The sequence below is a fragment of the Paralichthys olivaceus genome, chromosome 5, assembly GCF_024713975.1.
Source record: "Paralichthys olivaceus isolate ysfri-2021 chromosome 5, ASM2471397v2, whole genome shotgun sequence".
Taxonomy (NCBI): domain Eukaryota; kingdom Metazoa; phylum Chordata; class Actinopteri; order Pleuronectiformes; family Paralichthyidae; genus Paralichthys; species Paralichthys olivaceus.
In genome coordinates this window covers 7,448,086-7,468,994 of record NC_091097.1, presented here as the reverse complement: position 1 = coordinate 7,468,994, position 20,909 = coordinate 7,448,086, and the positions used below count along the sequence as shown (strand labels likewise).

The window sequence follows — 20,909 nt, the reverse complement described above, 5'->3', positions numbered from 1 at the left end:
TTTTTTAAGGTATCAGATTACGTGACATTACACACATATGTGATTTAAACTAAAGAACTGAAACCTGGAACTGGTAATTTTCATGAAATGTCACAAACCTCTGTCAGTTACTCTTCATATGGCACCAGACGACGCAGGTACAGCATTGTGTGTTATCTATATTTGCCTCTCATAAGCTGGTGTGCCTTTTGTCTCTGTGATCAGGTTTTTATATATTATATTATATATTTATTCTTTCCTGAGACTGTTTTGTTGATTCGTAAATGACAGTAGATGTTTGTGTTTGTGGTCTCTCTTCCTGCTGGAATCAAGAAAGGCCTCGTGTGAGGGTGTGATTGTTGCATGTGTTTATTTTTGTAGGTAATAGAATGAAATCTAAAAATAAGGTTAAGATATTGTGAGATGCACTCTTTTGTTCAGTATCTCTGACGGCAACCCTGTGGTTCCTCGTCGTTCCATTCCCTTTAAAAAAAAATCCCTCTCCTTGTCCTTAACCTCCTCCTGATCTAACCCCTGCTGTGTTTCCTTTCCCTTCTTCGTTTCCCTTCTGACCTTTTTTCTCTCTAACACCCTAACCCAATCCTCTCTTCTTCTCTCCTCCTCCTCTTCTACCCCTTTCTCCTCTCCTCCTGCCTCCGCCACCCTCTTACCCTTCAACCCTCCCACAGATGAGCCAACCAGCCCCGGCGCTGACTTGCGCGCCCGCCACGTGCCAGCGTCCTCCGTGGTGTCCAGCGGCATGAGTTCGGCGCCCGCCGTTGTCACCAGCCCCGCCTCCCCCACCTTCACCTTCCCTCTTACTAGGCTCTTCTCACACGACTGCAGTGAGTGCCCCCTCCTTCCCTCCCTGCCCTCCTCGCTCTCTCCCCCACTGCATGCAGCAGAAAAGTGTCTGATCCATAAAGAATATCTGCCAGTGTACAGTAGATTATCACTCGAGAGAAACTGATAAATGTGCATGAGATTTTAAAATGGGCTTAGTTTCTGAACAGCATCATAAGTCTACAGTGATCTTTGTCCGTGGGTAAAGATTATCACGGCCTTAAGATGCTAACTAAGTGCTAAAATCCCCAATGGTCTGTCACTGCTGTAACTTCCATTTTATGTAGAATTCTATGACTTAAGTTTTGTTTTGTCAAAAACAAATCTGCCAATTTCAGTCTTATTCAAATTACAAATTAACAAAACTAAGAATTCTTCAAAAAAGCTGATTTCTTTGGGAAACTGAACTTTTAGGATTCAGTTACAATCAAAAATGTCTAAGAGTTTCAGCAGTGCTATAAAATGTTTGCATGCCAGATTTGTAGATTGCATGTTTGACACAGAGAAAAACATGTTTGTTCAAAATGTGTTTGATTCTCTCTTTGTTTGTGCATTAAAGTCAATGAATTTGAATTTAATTTACAAGTCTGGTTTTAAATGGACCAGGTGAGACTTGCATGATACTTGTCAGTGGTTTCACAGAGGCTATATACCTGCATGCCAGTGGTGAGAATAAAAAAGTCTAACCCCACGCTCCAGCTCATCTCCCCCAACCTCCACCCCCACCTCATCGCTCACTCACTCGGGACATCCACCACCTCCTGCTCCCTCCCTCGCTATCCCCATCTCCTAATCCAACACCGTCCACTGTGGTGATTGGCATTACATCAACATTCTGTCTTTCTCTTTTTTTTCATTTCTTCTCTCTCTCTTTCTCCATTCATTCATTCCTCTCATCGAGCAGGCAGTATTAAATCCAGTCGCCGTTCCTCCTATCTTCTAGCCATCACCACCGAGCGCTCCAAGTCATGCGACGAAGGACTCAACACGTTCAGGGAGGAAGGCCGGGTCTTCTCGTGAGTACTGCTGAAGAGACACCGGATTTATTCATTGGATAAAAATGAAACCTTTTAAATTGCAGGTGCAGGCCGTCATTTTTACCGTTGTGTTGTTCTTCTCCACAGGAGGCTACCAAAGAGAGTGAAGAGTTTCTTCACCGACGGGGTGAGTTTAATTAAATAGTTTATCAGCCAAAACATTTTTTTCGCCACTTCTCTTGAGTTCGATCCTTTTCAATTAAACCTAGATGCTCTTGTTTTGGATTCGTTGAACTCAGCTCAGTCATTGATCCTGGATGTCTTAATCCTAGTTTTGTGCAACGGGCCCCTGGACTTGAAGTGAACAATAAACAGAACAACATTGGTTATTTTTGTATTTCTTCCATTGTGAGGGAAGCAGCGACGGAAACAAACTACAATGGGGTCCTGTCTTATTTACAACAATTTAAAATTCCATCACATGCTTGAAAATGTTTTGTTACTTAAAAACTGTAACAGAGCTGCTTCAGACTTTGTGCTCGACTTTGTGACATGAGGCTGAATACATGTCAGAACGTGTCGACCTGGATGGTTACTTCCTGAATTTCTTACATTTGTTGCAAAATTATGTTATGAGGCAAGAGTTGCCTTGAAAATCATGAAACAATGCAACACCAAACCATGTAAATCTGTTTGACCTCTAAACCCTCAATGAATTCAGTCAAGTTGACCCCCAACTTTATGCTTTATTATTTTTTAGTCCGTTTTTTGTTTTAATACACTCAGAAATGTGTGGCCTTCTGTCAGCCATACCCTACGTTTATACTAAAATCATCAAGTCATATGAAATGTTTTCTCATTAACAGAGAATCTGACATATCAATAAGGTTTCTGAACTTTTCCCTGTGTGTGTTTCAGTCACTGGACAACCTTGGGACAGCAGAGGAGGTTCGATCTAAGCGGCACTCTACCTCCGAGCTGGGAAACATCACTTACAGCGACGTGCGGAGAGAAGGATGGCTGCACTACAAACAAATCCTCACAGAGAAGGGCAAGGTGAGCGGACATAGCTCGACGATGACCTGAGGTGAATGAAAAGCAAACAAACGCTTGTTTCATGTGACATTTTGTGTTTCCTTCACAGAAGGTGGGCAGCGGCATGCGTCCGTGGAAACGAGTCTTTTCGGTACTTCGCTCCCATTCGCTGTTCCTCTACAAGGACAAGAGGGAGGCGGTGCTCCGCGGGGCCACAATCGGTGGCTCGGCGGAGGACGACCAGCCTATCAGCATCCGGGGCTGCCTGGTGGACATCGCATACAGTGAGACCAAACGAAAACACGCCCTGCGACTGACCACGCAGGACTTCTGTGAGTATCTGCTGCAGGCGGAGGACCGGGAGGACATGCTGGAGTGGATCAAGGTCATCAGGGAGAACAGCAAGACAGACAACGAGGTCAGAGGTCACACCTGTACAGACCTGTGGTGTGTTTTTATGAGAAAAGAGAAAATCACAGAATCAATTTGTTGATTTGTTTTGTATGTTGCAGGAGCTTGGATTTTCCAGACAGGCACTCATCAATAAAAAACTGAATGATTACAGAAAACAAAGGTGAGTCACCTGATTATAAATTCTATTGTAATGAAGCAACTGTTACCTCTGTTGTTTGTTGTCATGGCTGACAGCTTGGATTCAACGCGTATCTCTGTCTCCCCCTGCAGTCCGACAGGCAGCAAGCCAGACTCCTCTCCCAGGATGCCCCGCATGAAGCCTACCTTCCTCAACAAGACGGAGAACGCTGCTGCAGCGCCACGCTCCCCCAAATCAGACGGCAAAGGTCAGTGTCAGGGAAGGAAAAAATCAGCCACTGTGCTGCACATTCTCTGCTCTTATAGAACTGGAGATCAAAAAGACAAACCACTGATGATTAGATCAGTCTTGGAGGATTTTTACCACATATCTACAAAACTCTAATGTTGTTTTGGATTAAATATTAGAAGTTTGTGAGATTTATTATTATATTGATTGAGTAATATCACAGTTTATTTTAACCATAACCATATAATACTTTTTACTTGATAAACACAAACCTCTCCACCAATACAAGCAGCACGGAGCCACAAGAATGAAATATCTGACTTATCTAAAGTACAACAGTGTGTGTACACAGTGCATTGCATAGTACATATTCCAAAAATGATTTTGCAGGGCTTTCATATCAATATAATACAAATAGATAACAACCTAGTAGGTTTATATCTATAATGTGTGTATATGCATGTATATAAAGATTGGTAATTGTCTCATTTCAGTCAACAGTGGTACAACAAATACTGGAGAAAACAAATGTATTAATCTTTTTATTATGAAGAGCTGAAAATATATAAACAACAACAAAAATGCCAATGTTGTATTTGATCTGTATATTTTGTCTTATAGAAATAATCAATTCCAGATTTAAATCTAGGTTAAATACACCACAGCAGTTATTATCAGTCCATTGAGTAAAATATCTATTTGGAAAGCAGAGGACGAGAGTATTGTATTTGTTATTTTTACTCAAGATACATCATGAGAACTTAATAAACCTAGAAACAAATACTGAGGCTCTGTGTTAAAGTTATTGGTTTGATCTGTCCTCAGATGAGAGCAGCCCACCAAAGTCTCCGTGGGGCATCAACATCATGAAGAAGACAAAGAAGGCCGGGCCCAAAGCTTTCGGAGTGAGGTTGGAGGAATGTCAGCCTGGTGTAAATAACAAGGTCAGCAACAATATTCTCCGCCTGCAGCTGAAGGCTTTAATTTTCTTTTTTTTACTGAGAGTTAAATGTGTGATTGCATCCTGTCTCAGTTCATCCCATTGATTGTGGAGATCTGCTGCGGCCTGGTGGAGGAGATGGGTTTGGAATACACCGGAATCTACAGGGTCCCAGGGAATAACGCCATGGTGTCGATGCTTCAGGACCAGCTCAACAAGGGCGTCGACATCAACCCTGCAGAGGAGGTGAGGCAATATAAATACACAGGGGTGCTTAGGCTCCATCCATCCTGCTGTGTTCTTATTTGGAAACACGATTTCTAACCAGAACAATCTCTGTCCGCACAAGCTTTGGCTCAGTATCAGTTTCAACCCACGTCCATCCTAACATGCCTGAAACTGCATATACCACTCACATACACTTAGCATGCACGGTGTACACAGTAAGGTATAGGTGTCCTGCTGGACACAAGAATTGTTGCAGATTGCTTGAATAATATCTCATCTCCTACACCGGTAAAATGGAGAATATAACTGCACAACAGCTGTGAGCAAAGACAACAGGGTCAGCAACGTTTGTAATGGATTAACGTAATGCTGGTTGTTTTCTTCCGTAGGGGTTGTCACATGACAGGAGCCTTAAGAATCAGCAAAGGCTACATAGTTCCTAAACATATGTGTTTCTGCTCGTCCAGACTAAAACGTAGCCCTGGATTTTTCAAACTAAAAGGGAGCCAGCAGCTTTTCCAGTTCTCTGTTTTAACAGCTCTAAAACTCTGGAGTGGTTTTGTCACCAGGCGTATCTGTAGCAGCGTTAACACGTTTTCAAACAAAAACATATGTATGGATGTAGCCTCACTCCCACCACAGATGCTTTAGCTGTACTATTTGACTCAATAAAAATGTATAATTAAATACAGATTTTCAAACTCAGTGATTCCTGACTGCTCTCTGTTTGTTGTCTCCTGTCATCAGAAGTGGCAGGACCTGAACGTCGTAAGCAGTTTACTCAAATCCTTCTTCAGGAAACTCCCAGAGCCGCTCTTCACCAACGGTGAGTCCTCACATGACACCGTGCGGCCACACGCTGCCATGCATTATCTTACGTGTGACGTGTTTTGACATGTTATCTAAATTCTTTACAGACAAGTACAACGACTTTATTGATGCCAATCGGATGGACAATGCATCTGACAGATTAAAGACCATGAACAAACTGGTAGGTGTTTGTATTTATGAATGGAAGTAGAACAGGATCATTTACTCGTTTGGTTAACGCTTCTTGTTTCTCTTTCCCAGATCCGAGACCTCCCTGATCATTACTATCACACTCTGAAGTTCCTGGTCGGTCACCTGAAGACGGTAGCGGACAGCTCAGATAAAAACAAGGTGTGTGTGTGAGAGAGAGAGCGAGAGAGAAAAAAAGCTCTAAATGTAATTCAAAATGTAACCGTGCAGCTCTGTGATGTCCTGGTTGTCACTGCCTCTGTGTGTCTCTACCTGTGCAGATGGAGCCTCGTAACCTGGCGCTGGTGTTTGGGCCGACTCTGGTTCGGACGTCAGAGGACAACATGAAAGACATGGTCACACACATGCCTGACCGCTACAAGATAGTAGAGACGCTCATCCAGCATGTGAGAGACGCCGCCCACAAACTTTAAAACTTTAAAAATTCGTTTTTTATAATAAGAATTTTCAAGCTGAACATTTATGTCTGTCATTTTTATAGTACATCTGGTTTTTCACTGAAGAACTAGACATGGATGAAAAGGTATGTTTCTCATGTTGTTATTTATGTATGGTACATACACAGTAAACCTTTATTTAGACTAAGAAGTGAAAAGCTTTATGTGCCACAGAGGCACAGATTTAAAAATACAGCTGTGTATCTGTAAAATTACAGACCTTAGTTCGAACTAACTGGGAAAATTTTAAAGCTGGTCTGAAATTACTTTGTCTTCATCTTTTTGCAAAATTATCAAGAAGAAGAAAAGAGGACTTGTGCGGACATAGATAAAAAAAAAAAAAAACAGCACAGTACATTTGAATGTTTGGTTTTACACATTCAACCAACAGATACAAACTCAAAAAGGTTAATTTGATTTTATTATGGAAAAGGATTTTAAAAATAAAGCTTAATGTCAAAGAACAAGACATGTAGGCTGCATCTAAGATGAAATGACTTGTTAAAGATGTCTTTAATAGCCCTTTTATTTAAAGACTATTATACTTAATAATTATCACTGACCAGCCTTATATTTATGACTGAGAGCACAGATACACATCTATGTAAAAACTGTAGAGAAACCACATCTGTTGAACACTGATCCTGTTTCTATAACGACAGTATAAAGTCTCATCAGTATTCAGCCGCTGCTTCACTTAATCGCTAGAAATGTAGGTAAATGAATGATAGATATGGGTCACCCTCTGGCTCAGGGATTAAACCGTAGCCTTTTGTTGGTTTATTTAATGTTTTTTTTGGTCATTTGTGTCCATTCCCTGCAGACGCCTGTGGACACGGAGGACGTGCAGCCTGTCCCCAACATCGACCACCTGCTGTCCAACATTGGCAGGACCGCTCTGCTCGGGGAGGCCTCAGGTGAGGACCCAGTTTGCCACTCTCAGCAAGTCATTGAGAGCTCTAACCGAGTCGACTGATAGCATTTGGGTGGCTGTAGTTGGCGACCCTAAATGACTGTTGCCTTCTGTTCACTGGAAGTAGGAAATTATCATCTAGTGTGTCAAAATTTGTGGTTGGGAATCCAGCTGTTTTCTTTAAATAAAATAATAATTCCGCTGTTGTTAGATAGTCTCAAGAAAAAGACACTTGATTTAGCAGATTAGTTTATAATACACCTCTAGGACCACACATAGCTAATTATTTAAAATGTAGCTTTTTCAGTAACACTTTGAAAGCCCTCAACCCTCTCAAGTGTCGACGGCATTGGCATGAAGTCAGACACTCCTCGCTTGATTGAAATTCCTCCTTGGAAGTTTGTCCCAGTTTGAAACCAGAATTCCCTACTTCCCAGCAGAACTGGAATGCAGCATAAGAAATGAAGCCTTGTGTCCGATAGCACTTGGAGTGTTTCTGTGTTTGATAGCGTGCCGGTACTTCTTTCCTCTCTGCTGACCTCTTTTTACCCCCAACTCCACGTTGCTCATCTTTCACTTTCTGTGTACATTTCTGCATTTTCCTTTTCTTAGCTGAGCCTGTGGAGCAGCCACTGCGGTAGGATGGGAACTCCCCTGGCAATACACGTGTGTGTGTGCGTGTGTGTAACCGAGTCAGTGCATCATAATGTGAAAGTGAAATAATGGTTGTGTGTTTGTGTGAGAGAGTGTTCGTGTTTGTGGTGATGGTTGATGTGTCCATGGTCTCCATTACCCTCCTGACAGTCGGTGTCTCCCTATCAGTGTCAGGCGGTGGTGTCTGTGAGATGTTACTTCAGTGTCTCTTACGACCATAGGGCCACGGGAGATTTCGAGAATAATCTTGTAATATTACAAGAAATACGTTGTAATGTTATGAGAAAATTGTTAATTGAGAATAAAGTTGTAATTTATTGAGAAAAAAGTCAAAACTTAATGAGAATACGTCGTAATGTCACAAGAATAAAGTTGTATTTGAGAATTAAGTCTTAATTTATTGGAAAGAATGTTGGTATTGAAAAGAAAGTCGTAGTAATATGAGAAAAAAGTCCTAATGCTACGAAAATAAAGTTGTAAATGAGAAAAAGTTGTAATATTTTGAGATTAAAGAAAATAAAAACATTTAAGGAAATAGGCTCCAAGGAAAACCTCTGCTGGTCTGAGTTTCACTCCATCTGGATCTAGAATCTTGACCTGATCTCATATTTTCTTGATAAACAACCACACAGATGTAACCATTGGCAACACATAGTCAACCACTACCAAACATATCCTCCTCCACAAAAGAGGCAACTTCCTCCAAGTCTGTGTGGTTCTTTCTTCAGAATAGACTCCTTTTCTTGTAAGTATTTTTTAATTTTTTGTTATTTGAAACTAGTAAAGTATAACTTAGTTTATCACAGTTGACAGGCTGATCTTATATTCCCCCTCTATATTCTCATAACATTATGAATTTATTCTAATGATATTAAGACTTTACTCTCATAAATTTACGACTTTGAATTTGTAATATTAATTTATTCTCAAAATCTGAGATATTTTCCCATTAAGTGGCCCTAATATTACGTCGTAGTCTCCCAAGTCTGACTAACGAATTAACGGATGACTGGATGCTCTCTGCTTGTTAAAGCTGCTGTGTCTGACACCCCAGTGTAAACTGAGCTCTGTCACTGAGAGACAAGTCCCTCACCAGTGGCCTGTGTCATCTAAAGCACTTCGCTCTGGTCATCCTCTACTCATCAAGTGAAGAATTTCAGTGGGTGTAGTCTAGTCCTTAGGATCTCCCCTCCACTCGGTGGCTCTAAAAGTTTTTTTAAGTTCTAGCAACATCAGCTGTAAATAACCAAACCCTCTCCTTTCATCGGTGGTTTTTCAATCACTATTAAACCTCTTTTCAGAAAAGTTTTAATTTCCCAAAGTGCAGCTGAAGCGAGGACCAGGCAAACATCATGACTCACTACTGTTGTCAACTTTGCACACAAAGAGGAAGTTCAGTTAAGAGAGAGGTGTCAGGTTCAAATCCCAGACATGTTACAATGCAGTTCTGAGACCAAAGCAAATATGGGAAGAACACGCAACTTAAACAAAGAAGATTTCTTTAACAAAAAGTAATTTTCATTCAACTTAAATAGTGAAAATAGTGAATTCAACAAATAAGGCTGGCAGGAACTAGATGATAAAATGCTATATTAACTAGAAGGGCATACGTAAAGAGCACACATCAGAGATGGCTAATTGACCACAGTATTGCATATTACATATTTATTTCATTTGAAAAGATAAATTTATCATTGAGATAAAACAGAAAATCAGCAAATCTTCACATTAGGAGAATCCAAAATCAGACTCTATTTATGCTCATTAAACGATCGTCTTTTATTAAAGATGTTGCTGATCATCTAATAAACTAAGTGATTTGCTGCTTCAGGGCTGGTAGTTACAGGTGTGTCAGTAGAGTCTTAGCACCTGACTGGTTGATATTTGGTCAAATGAAAGCCTGGAGCTTTTAGTCTGAAAGGCTTCTTTTTCTCCATGACTGGAAACATCACCCGTGCTGAGCTGCATTTTGGGGAAAAATGCAGAGGACCAGGCAAACATCATTTGCATGGTTCTCGCTTCAGCTGCACTTTGGGAAAACGTCTTTTCCTGGATTTTAATGGCAGTGTATCTGTGATACAAAGGGATAGGGTGAGAACCATCAATGTTGTTTACCACTGATGTCGGTGGTTCATGAGAAACGACTCCATCTAGAGCCTCTTAGGAAGCAGCGCCCCCTCCATTACCCCCTGGGTTTTCTAAAGATTTAGATAACGGAGCTTTTCATCCTGCGTCGGTGTGTCTGTCCGTTTGTGTTTGTGAGGGACTGTGTTTCTCTTCACGCTGTTGATTATTTCTGCTTTCACTCCTCCCAATGCTTCTCCTCTCACTGATTGATGTCATCAGTGTTTTTCAGTGATATCATCAGTGTGTGCTGTGGTTTCCTAACCCCCCCTCCATCCTCCATATTCCCTCAGTGTGTGAATCAGTGTCTTTGTGCAGGGGCAGAGGGCACAGAGGAAGATGTGTTTCATTAAAATTTAGCAGAGACGTTTTGTGCTTTAGCTGCTGCCGCTTCTCACTCCAAACAGAAACCTTCAGGTGTGTCAGTAGCCACGCCCGAATCGGTGATGTCACAGTGTGTGTTTCCCCCTGTAAGCGGATGGAAAACACCTGCTGTGACATGGAGGATTCAATTGTTAAACTGAAGAGCAGAGCAGCAGCAGCAGGCATTCTCTCAATTTGTCCTTTAAAAAAAAGTCATTATCACACAATCTGCCTCTGTGTCCTTCACCGTGACTGTTCGGGCCTTTTGTTCACTTGGATTTGACCCACTTAGTGTTTTTTTTTTACTTTCTCGTTCCCCAGACTCAACCAACAGTGACTCAGCTAAATCGAAGGTAATATCTCCTACTATGTCATGAAATAACAGCTAACATTTATACATACGTGAAACATATGTGAGAGCTTCGCAGTTACATTTCCTCCTTTTTCAGGGGTCGTGGGGGTCAAAGAAGGACCTCACAGCGAAGGACTTCCTGACTCTGTCCATCATGTCAGCTGTAACAGGCCGCAAGCGCAGAAAGCGGCACAACGGCCGCCGCGTGGGCAGCAGCACTGACGACGACTCAGAGCACGAGCCAATCAAAGCCGGACATCCAGGGGCAGAGGAGGAAGTGGAGGTGTCACCCGTAGGGGACACTGCTCCTCGGGCAGAGGGAGAGGAAGATGACGATGATGAGGAAGAAGAGGAAGAGGAAGATGAGGAAGTTGTAGAAAGCGGAGTGAAAGAGGAGGTAGAACAAGAGGTGGTGACGGCTATTCCCAGCCGGCCGTGCTGCAAAGAGGAAGAGGAGGCAGGAGGAAGACAGGCAGTGATATTGCTGCAGGAGGAAGAGGCACGGGCAGAGGTTAAAGGGCCAGCATGGCGAGCGCCAGAGGATGCACGCTCCATTGTTTCCGGTTACTCCACCCTCTCCACCTTAGGGCGCAGCCTGGGATCAGAGGGGAGGGGCGACGATGCTGATGATGAGCACAGCGAGCTGGTGAGCGAGACGGACAATGAAAGCGGCTTTGCCTCACGCTCCCTCACCCAGGAGAGACCCGATAAACACCCCACCCCACCCGTGAACACACAACCGCCAGCAGCCCCGCGCAGCTTCCTGTATACACACTACAAACCCCCGGTTCTCTCATCCACAAACCTGCTCGCCCCGCCCACACCGCTCACACACACACCAGACTCTGCGGAGAGGAGTGAAGGAGGAGCACGCTCCACCACGCCCTCGTCCTCCTCCTTCTCCTCCTCCTCCACCACACACAGACTGCACTCACGGCCTTCCTTCAACTCCCACAAGCTGATCCAGTGTGACACTCTGGCCAGGAAGAAGATGAAGTCGGAGAAGGCAAAGGCTCGCTCCCTGGACCTGATGGAGCTGTCCGAGGCCTCTGCCCAGTGCGATGGGGCCGGCTCTGGGTCAGACGGTGCGCCCAGAGTAAGGAGGGATATCTCTAGAACCAACCCCTCCTCAGGCAGCAGTCAGGAAAGCCTGCGCCCCGCCCGGTCCAAACCTGCAAGGCCGCCCAGCGAGGCTGCCTCCTTCACCCCGACTGGCCCGGGCGGCAGGTCTCTGGCTGAGCAGGTTTGCGCTCGTCTGCTGGGCTCGGCCGATGACCTGCGCAGTGTGGGACTGCGAAAACCGCTCTCACCTGAGACACGGAGGAAAAGACGGGCCTGGCGCAGACACACCGTGGTAGCCTCCCCGACTGAGACGTCCAACAAGATACCCGCAATGATTGTCAATGACTTCCCCCTGTCTCCTATCAGTCAAAACCAGGTCAAATCACCAGGGCTGCCTCGGGATGCAGACGTTCTCGAACAAGGACCTGCTGCACGTCAAGTACCCACCTCTAGATTCCACCAGTACCTGTGAGCCTTGCCAGCTAACACCAACCTCCAATCCAAGGAAGGCTAAGTCTGGGGGGCTGGGGCCCAGCCAAGCTGCTGACCCCCCTGCAGGTCATTAGACCCCAGCAGCGTGAACAGAGTTGTGGTTAGTTGTCAGGTGCAACATGGTGAACCAATGAAACGGTCCGTCAGAGCAGCCCACCCTTTTCTTTTTGATAAGCTCCGTTTGCATGGCGAGGGGCATTCGGGTGTTGCCAAAGCTTTTGTTTTCTCTCTTTCCTATATGTGTGCTTTTATAGAAAATAAACAGGAACAGGGCAGAGACACAAACAGACCTCATCACAATCAATGTCACAGCCAAGAATTCTCATGTGAGCAACAACCGAGCATCCCTCCTGTCTTCTCTTCCTTCCAGACTGGCTCACAGACAAAAACAAGGGGTTTAAACCCCTTCAAGTGACCAGAGGAGGGTTTCGGCAACGCGACCTTCCTGTGGCTCTTGAGAAAAAAGGTGCTTTTTAACAAAGTGGAATTACAAAATTTCTCCAAAACATACGTCTGTGAGCCAGAAGAATTAATATTCAGGTTACAAATATTTCAAAAGGGATGTCAATTGATCTTTTTATATCAGTCTTCCTAACCTGTTACTCCACAGACCACACACACTGTAAAACTCCAAACAACACACACATTAGGTCACAGACACAAAGTACACTTGTCTCTCTCTCTCTCTCTCTCTCTCTCTCTCTACGTGTTAATAATGTTTTTGCGCAACAATATTCGTGATAATGTCCGAGCGTGCAGGTGTTTGTGTTGAACAATTTTGTAACATTTGTACAAAGCCTTGTTAAGTTAACCTTGTAAATATAAATATTATGTTACTTTTTTTAGTTCTTTTTTTATGGTTTACAAAAAAAGTGTGCGTACAAGTGCACAGTCATTTCTTTCAAGATGTTACTTGAAATGTTTCCCCTTAATATATTATTTTTTGTTTTTTTTATTCTCTCTATATATATATTATATATATATATATATATTGTATTAAAATGAAAAAAGTACTTTTATTGTAATTCCACCTCTTGGGTGTACCTGTTCAAAGGAGACAAACACGACTAACCCTGTTCCTTATTTCCTCCTTGATGGCCTTTCTCTGATTCTCAGCACTGTGCAGAACACTTAATCCTGTGCGATTAAGTCTTAGAAATAAGTTTATCTGGTGACTATATATTTAGCAGTGTTGCATCAACATGTAGCAAGATAAAAACAATGTAATCTGGTAATTATTACACCATAATGGACAGTTTGCAGGCAGCTCAGAGCCACACTGTGACAACTGACCTCATTATTTGTTTTTGATATTCATGTCTGGGTTTACTGAGCGTTGCCTTCACAGATCTGCTCATTATGTACTGAGCTCGAGACAAAGTATATCCCCTCTTGGGATAAAAGGCCTGGCAGTGTTTAACAGACTGTTAAAATATGGTGTGGTCTGAGAAACAGCTTCATTTTCACTGTTTTTTCATCACATGCCCTATGAGGCTTCGTCCGTCTGGACGTTTATTACATTGAGGTTAGATGACCGGGGAGTTCTCCACAAGGTCAGGCTCTAATAAATCCTCCCTGACTGTGGAAAGGGTGCATTCGAGGAAATGAACACAGAACACCTGCTAACAATCTTATAGTTTTTATCCCTCGTTTCAGAGCCAACATGCCAACAGAAAAAACACAAGCAGGAGGCGCAGCTCCTTAAGTCATAAGAGTCTAGCTTGTTTTCATCTGACCAAAAGACAAAAACCCAGTGAAAACTAAAATAATAATAATGGTAATAATAATGATAAGTTATAGTCTTGTCTTACCTCAAGATATTTTCGACAAGTGCCTGATTTTTTCTGGAATGTGTTTTCGTTCTGCAGTGCCATGCTCGGTTCCTATCTTTCCATTTCCTTTTGTTGTTTCTGGGTCTCCTCCCTCCTCTCTTGTGGTTGATAGTTTCACTGAGGCACTGACCCAAAGATGTGTGCATCAAATACAAGCGGCCTGACTGAGAGGAAATTTGAAAAGAAGAAGCACACTTCACGCCAAGGACATGTCTATGCACTCTCTTTGTATTTAACACAGGCACTACACAGCTAGTACTGATGCTGCTCAGAGGGAGGAGGTGTAGTTTTCTCTCAGCTGCTGTTTTTCTTAACAAACTGAGGCTGTCTCTCTTTGCCTGGTGATCCAGTGTGTGAATATGGTACACCTAACAAACCCGACCCTAAAAACTGCATTAGGTCAGAACAGACAACATCCCATCATCCTACAGACGAACCAACAGCCCACTTCATCAACTCAACTCAGCTGGTGTGTGTTGTCTGAAATGTGATCCACCCGATGTCTCCTTGTTGTGTTTTAAAAGTCTTTTGTACATACTATCTTCATATGTAACATACTGTATTGTGTACATTTGGAATTGCTTTTTGAGTATAACTAATATGAAATGACTGGACTTAAAACAAAAAGGTTGTCCACCTGAAACCATTTCCCCTCATGGCTGTGGGCTTTAAAGCAAGGTTATATGATGTAAATAAACAGAACTATGTTTAAAAAAAAAAAGTTAATTACACGTGTGTTTGTTTTTGGAATTATGGGATTTTGGGAGACTTGTGCTTTTACAGGGAGGATGAGGCCCATGTCTCAAGACAACTTAAAATAGTAGCTGAATGACGCCCTCTAGAGGCTGTGGGTGAATAAGGTCTCTACAGGCCCTGTGGCACAGATTACCTCTGCTCCTGCAGGAAACTTCTTCTAATATACTCTGACACTGTGCCTTTTAATTCACTGGAACATAGAGCCACACCAGTGAGGATGTTTGAGGGCTGATCCCGGAAGTAAAACTAAGATATGCCAATGAAGAGATTAAACGTAGTAGAGATATTTGCTGTCTGCTGGAGGGAAGTGACCTAATGAATTAAGTCTCTACTGCCATCACAGGCAATAGTTTGAAATGAAGCAATCAGCAAATAATCAGTAAAATTCTGGCAAATGCTGACACTCACTGATATGACAGTTGGTCTCTACTGGAATATTTATAAGTCCTGTGAAAGTAAGCTCAAATGCTGAATCTATAAATTAAACCATGATCATTCTACTGAAATTTAGAGCTTTGGCAAACAACATTTGTGGAGGATCCTTTAGCGTTTGAATGATACCCTTAACAGATTTTACTCAATAATGGAACCTGGCCCTTGAGGGCCATTACTGATACTAATACTAGGGTGTAAAAAAAATGCTGATTCCGATAAAAAGACCCATATATAAGTTCTAATAAAAATTGGCAATGATTCCAAACATGTTGTTATTAAACTCTTATAACAAAGACATGTAATTGAGGCCTGATATTTTACAGTTTGACTAAATGTATCCTTAGTAACTATATTTCAAAAATATATGTTATAAGACATTATGAGAAAATTTTAAAATATGTATGTTTTGTATGTATTGTTTACTTTGCTAAATGAAAGGCAAATATATGTTGATATCTAAGACTCATATCGGCCGATTTAAAATGGATCAAGCTCTACTCAAGAGTGGGTTAACCTTCATAAAGAGCATGTCCATCATGTCCCATCCCCCCCCTACTGCTGCTGGCTTCAGTCTGTGTTGCTCCTATTCACAGCCCACTGATGTCTTCTGTCAGGATCCTCACAAGAAATGCTTTGTGATTATCAACATGCTGTCTACCAGCCACGTACAGTCTCTTCACGCTGCAGCTCCCATGAACCACTTCCTGTTTCAGAGCGAGTTTTTTTTTTTTTTTTTTACAACACACGACAGGTTTAAGCAGAATTTCAAAATTTTATTTGAACTTAAGGTTAACACACAACTGTTAAAATGTCCACTCTGGAATTTACTTCTGCAAAACAGTCTTTTGCAAGCTGGCCCAATACGCGGTCATTTGTTATTCTGTTTTCTTGTGGTGGGGCAACATACAATGTTTGATTTGATCAAAAACGAAAGAGTCCATGTTCGACTGAAACCAGGGAAACCAACAAAATATCCTCGCGTTGTCAAATACATTCTCTTTATAAAAAGAACCATATTTTTGAAGTATTTACATTTCGTCTTGAAAAAGGAAAATAACAACAGGACAGCCTTACAGTCCAAATAGAAAAGAAACGTCAAGTATTGCATTGTAATGCAAGGACTCAACAGTCCAGATGACAAACTGATCACAGAAAACGGATGAGACTTCTTTTTTTTTTTTAAACGCAGTAGTCCCGCTGTGTTACCTCTTTCAAACGGTGTTAACTAGTGTCCTCTAGTTGGAAGCGACCTGGGCCATGTCGATGCTCGGCTGGTTCTGCAGAAGGAGCTCCGTGTTCTGGGCCCTGAGTCTGTCCAGCTCCCTCTCCAGCTCTCGGAGACGGACCAGGGAGCTCTCCACGGTCAGACCCCCGGGCTCCACGGCGCGCCTCAGACGGTTGTTCTCCTCCTCCAGCCGGGACATGCACTTCTCCAGCTCCAGGTACTCCTGCACCAGCTCCTGTTTGGTCATGTTCTGCAGGCTCTCGACGTGGTACATCTCGTAGGTCTCGGAAAAGTCTCTCTGGAGAAACTCCCCACCTGCGTTCCCGGGCCTCCCGATGCCGTCGCTGCCTCCGCCGCTGCCGTCATCGTCGTCCTCCTCTTCGTTGTCGAAGAGGTCCTCCTCGCTGCCCGTGTCCTCCATGCGACCACCGACCCCCGAGGGCCGCCTGACCCCGGTCTCGGTGTTGAGGTCGGGCTCCTCTCGGTCGTGCTCATCCATCAGGAACTGTGTGGTGTTGTACGGGGCCACCGGGAGCCCTTTGGCGAACATCTCCTCTCTCAGACGGGAAGCCCTGGCAGTCTCTTTCTCCTCCAGGGCTTTCCTCTCCTCCCAGGAAAGTTTGTAATAAGGCTTCCAGTTGCGCCTCTTCCTGGTGGTCCTGCGCCGGTGTCTCTTCTTTCCCAGGCGCGAGTCCAAGCCGGTGTCGGAGTCGATGTGCAGACTCTCCTCCTGCACCTGGTCCAAAGTGTCCTGCAGCGGTGTGTCTTCGCCGTTTTTCTCACCCGCCGAGCAAACACTGGCTTTCTGGTGCTCCTGAGCTGCGATCGGGGACTCTGGAAGCTCGTTTCCGGCTGATAAGGCAGGGCACACCCCCCTCTGACCGCCTTTCATTTGCCATAACTTGTCTGTGTTGATATCTCCGCAGCTCTCCGCCCGCTGCTGCTGCTGCTGCCGCCGCTTCTGCTCCCTCTGTCGCCCCCTGTCGCCGTTCACGGGTCCTCCACGGCTGCTGACTGGGAGATGCTCCAACGCGCCTCGGCTGCTCCCACCTGATGGGCTGCCTGAAGTTCTCAGGTGATGGGTCTGCTCCGCTGGCTCTGTCATCCTGGCTCGATCCGCTCCGATGGCTCCGCTTTTAACGCATTCTTAAACGATGTTGACGCTTTCGAATCTGAGCTTCAAAGTTCATCAAAGACTTTTTTTTTTAAACGAAATTATTCTTATGCCAGAGCGAGACAAGAATCACTGGAGAAAGTTTGTCTGATGTATAAAAACTAAGTGTGTGAAGTAAACTTCCAGCAGCACACACTTGTTACTCCTCCGAGGGTTTGTCAGAGCAACTGTCGCTAACTACCATTAACTGTTTCGATGCTGTCACAGCTGGCGTTCACCCGGAGCGCACGTTCCGCCCTCACAACATTGTCCAGTGTGCTCCTCAAGAAGAGGGAGCTCGTGTTTATATAGTAGCTCCGCCTCTGCGCCGTGCGCATGCTGCTGCACGGAGCGCCTGCTGGATTGTGGGACATGCTGTTTGGATTCCAGTGAAGCCAGCGGCGAGAAGCACACAACGAACTCCAACGCCCACAATTCTACTCCGACCGACAAGCCTTTGAACCAATCACACTGCAGAATGTTCAGCACGGTAAAGCCCACCCCTCTCTTCGGCCATTGGACAAGAAGACATCTTTGCTGTTGCTAAGCTTAAAGTATTTTCTGATTGGACAGTGTAGCAATCCATCAAAAGTACGTAATCCACACCAAGAAAGCAGTCCGGGGCATTTTATGGGAGCTACCATCTACAAATATAGGGGACAAAAGGAAAAGGAAAGGAAACACAAGTGGGTTTAATTACTTCTAAATTACATCACACCACTACCTAAACAGAGTATGATGTGTAATACGTATCCATATAGATATTAGCTTTACTTGCTTTTCAGGCAGCCAGACGTCGAGTTAACGCTCCAGCGAAATCCCTCCCGCATTTTAACCAAAGTGAAGATAACCTCTTATGGAAACTAGTCCGCGCAGTGTGTTCACACCAGAAATCAAGTAAATAAACACATTTCCAAATGTAAATACTTGATCTCGGTCAGTGGTGAAAACACGTGGTTTGTTTCCAGCTCAATCTTTGAATGTGTCTGTATAAACAGGCTGCGCGCTGTGCGGAGTGATACGCTGTGGGGGCAGCGGCTCAGGAGAACTCTGGAATCAGCGTAAACAAACGTCAGTTATTGTGGAGCTGCCGCTGCGAGCACAGCTCGAGCCCCTCGCTGCGTGAAGGGCGGGTCAGACGGCCTCACTCTGGCCCAGTGGTCGTGTTCGCAGTGTTCGGGCCGGTGCAGAGTGTTTCTGAGTATCTTCTTCCACTCGTGCTCTGATCTGCAGTTTTAGACCTACGCTGTTGTGTCGTGTTAACAGCTAAGGATAAGCTAGCTAGCTAACGTTAGCCAAACGTTGACGCTAGTTAGCAGATGAGCGTCTGTGGTGTCGCGACCCAAATTAAACTGTTAAACAAACCAATGAATGTAAAGTCAAACACGCCTCAACTAAAATAAACGTGACGTGTCAGCACCATGTTACTTCTAAGATTATAGCTTGGAGCTAGGAAAACGCACAGTCCATGAAGCTAGGCTAGCTAATGCTAACTACCCTACGCTAATACGTTGCGTAAAAAGTTAAACAATGATCTATCATTTATTTTCAATGAAATGTTTTCCGTGTACATTGATCTTTACAGCTGCAAACATAAAGTCAATAATGGCGACACAACCAACAGATCGTCAGCGTTAGCCATCTGCTAACTAGGCCCGTGTGTTTATCCTGGGCCGGATTAATTGCTGGATAGGAACGTTAGTTTTGTATTACAGAATTACGATTAATTTCATCTTTTGTATTTGTACTCCCTGTCGGACACTGTGGTTCTCAGTGTGTAAAAATACACAAACAGTTGTATTAACACACTTTGTTCTTATTGATCTGTGATGGGAGACCCTCGATGAACTAGTTCAGTTTCAGGAAGTAGACAGGCCCTGATCTTGCATGGCAGCCCTGAGCCTCCAGTGAGTTTACTGCTGCTGACTAAGCTCTAGTTTTACTCTGCATGACAAAATAACTATGTTCTTGTAATAGTTTTCTACACACCGTCTTTATAAATGTGGTCAGATTTAAAAAATAAACAGCTTTCAAGAAATCACTGTTTTGAGGAAATATGTCAGTCTTGTTTTTGCAACTTAAACTATTCCAAGATATTATTGTGTTTTGATGCACATTCTTCACAAACACGTATAGGGACTGTTTGCACACTCAGGGTCTGTTCACTGTAAAGGACTCAACACTGTGACTTCATCTTTGTCTGTGTGCTTACTTTCCTCACAGTTTCCTGCAGTAGTCAGTCAGTGGGTTATTCAGTCTGTGACCTCTTATGGTGGGTGACGGCTCTCTCCCAACACTGGGAATCGGATGGCTTCAAGCACAACACAGGCCCAGTGTTTCTACTAATAGAAGCAGACAGAGTTTCAGCTCTGGCAAATGAGCATGCTGAGCCGGGGAGTCCTTTGAGGAAGAGGTGATATGTTCCAGTTAATATGAAACCTAATGACCACGCAGATTGAGAAATCATACCCAGGGTCTCCCCCCCCCATCTTCTCCAATCAAAGAGCGGCGCAGGACAACGTAACCGAGGCTGCTCCTGCATAGATCACAGCTTGTGAGGATTAGCAGGCATGACTTAATCTCTCCCTCCGTCTAATGTGGTTGTTTCTGCAATTGAGGAGAGATGAAAGATAGAAATTGTCACAGACCTACGTGTGGCCTTGAAGGTTAAAATGAAGCATTGGCTGATATCCATCCAGGCATGGGAGGGCTGTGCTTTTTTAACATTTTCATGAAGCGGGTCCAGATTGGTGTTTTTGCAAGAGATGTGGCAGAGAGGCAAACACCAGATACTGAACTGCATTAAATAACTGAGGGAAACAAACATCACTTTAAGCACATTCCACCCACCCCACCAAACCTGTTTACGTGTGTGTGTGTGTGCTCACAATCCCCTGTGTGGATGCCAGTGGATCAGGGATGATCACATTTTTTCCTTCATTGACAGAAGCCCAGTCCCACTTCTGCTCTTAGTTACAACTCCATTACAAAGACTCAATCAAGTTTGTGCTCACCACATAAAATAAAGATTTCAGTCCGGCTCCTATCGTTCACAGATCCGTGTAGACAGCGTGCACAAACATCTGGCCAGAGGAGATGAATTTGACATTACAGAATTGATTATTTTTGTTGTTGTTGAGATTTTAGCTGTTACTTCAAACTGCCAACAGGGGGCGCTGTTCCCTAATTTAACTGGGAATGAAGTGGATTGTTCTCTGCTGGAAGTAAAGTACTGTGAGCAGTGCTTTAAAAAAAAAATAGATTCAGTCTACCTGATTTATTATTTCTCTGAAATAGTCATTGGACCA

At 43.8% G+C, this 20,909-nt stretch overlaps 2 protein-coding genes across 13 annotated transcripts in view; one reads left to right on the top strand and one right to left on the bottom strand.

Annotated features, from left to right (window-relative positions):
* Positions 1-14,753, top strand: part of arhgap23a (Rho GTPase activating protein 23a) — a 68,881-nt gene extending 54,128 nt beyond the window's left edge. For 7 of the 12 annotated variants that reach the window (XM_020094242.2, XM_069525289.1, XM_020094239.2 and 4 more), the window contains exons 8-24: positions 669-824; positions 1,727-1,838; positions 1,947-1,986; positions 2,718-2,855; positions 2,944-3,252; positions 3,347-3,408; positions 3,519-3,634; positions 4,441-4,559; positions 4,649-4,801; positions 5,531-5,609; positions 5,701-5,774; positions 5,855-5,944; positions 6,064-6,189; positions 6,285-6,326; positions 7,064-7,157; positions 10,616-10,647; positions 10,744-14,753. In XM_020094242.2, the coding sequence (XP_019949801.2) occupies positions 669-824; positions 1,727-1,838; positions 1,947-1,986; positions 2,718-2,855; positions 2,944-3,252; positions 3,347-3,408; positions 3,519-3,634; positions 4,441-4,559; positions 4,649-4,801; positions 5,531-5,609; positions 5,701-5,774; positions 5,855-5,944; positions 6,064-6,189; positions 6,285-6,326; positions 7,064-7,157; positions 10,616-10,647; positions 10,744-12,180 (3,179 nt within the window). In that variant the 3' untranslated portion in view covers positions 12,181-14,753. The remainder of the gene's footprint in view (positions 1-668; positions 825-1,726; positions 1,839-1,946; positions 1,987-2,717; positions 2,856-2,943; positions 3,253-3,346; positions 3,409-3,518; positions 3,635-4,440; positions 4,560-4,648; positions 4,802-5,530; positions 5,610-5,700; positions 5,775-5,854; positions 5,945-6,063; positions 6,190-6,284; positions 6,327-7,063; positions 7,158-10,615; positions 10,648-10,743) is intronic. The other 5 variants (XM_069525290.1, XM_020094240.2, XM_020094237.2 and 2 more) reach the window with 4 other exon arrangements.
* Positions 14,754-15,975: 1,222 nt separating this feature from the next.
* hexim1 (HEXIM P-TEFb complex subunit 1) lies at positions 15,976-19,433 on the bottom strand. Its single transcript, XM_020094317.2, has one exon. It carries the CDS (start codon positions 17,551-17,553, stop codon positions 16,459-16,461), a length of 1,095 nt encoding a protein of 364 aa, XP_019949876.1. The 5' UTR covers positions 17,554-19,433; the 3' UTR covers positions 15,976-16,458.
* Positions 19,434-20,909: the final 1,476 nt, after the last annotated feature.

Excerpts from the sequence above, each read along its gene's own strand:
- hexim1 (XM_020094317.2), bottom strand. The coding sequence starts at position 17,553 with ATGACAGAGCCAGCGGAGCAGACCCATCACCTGAGAACTTCAGGCAGC.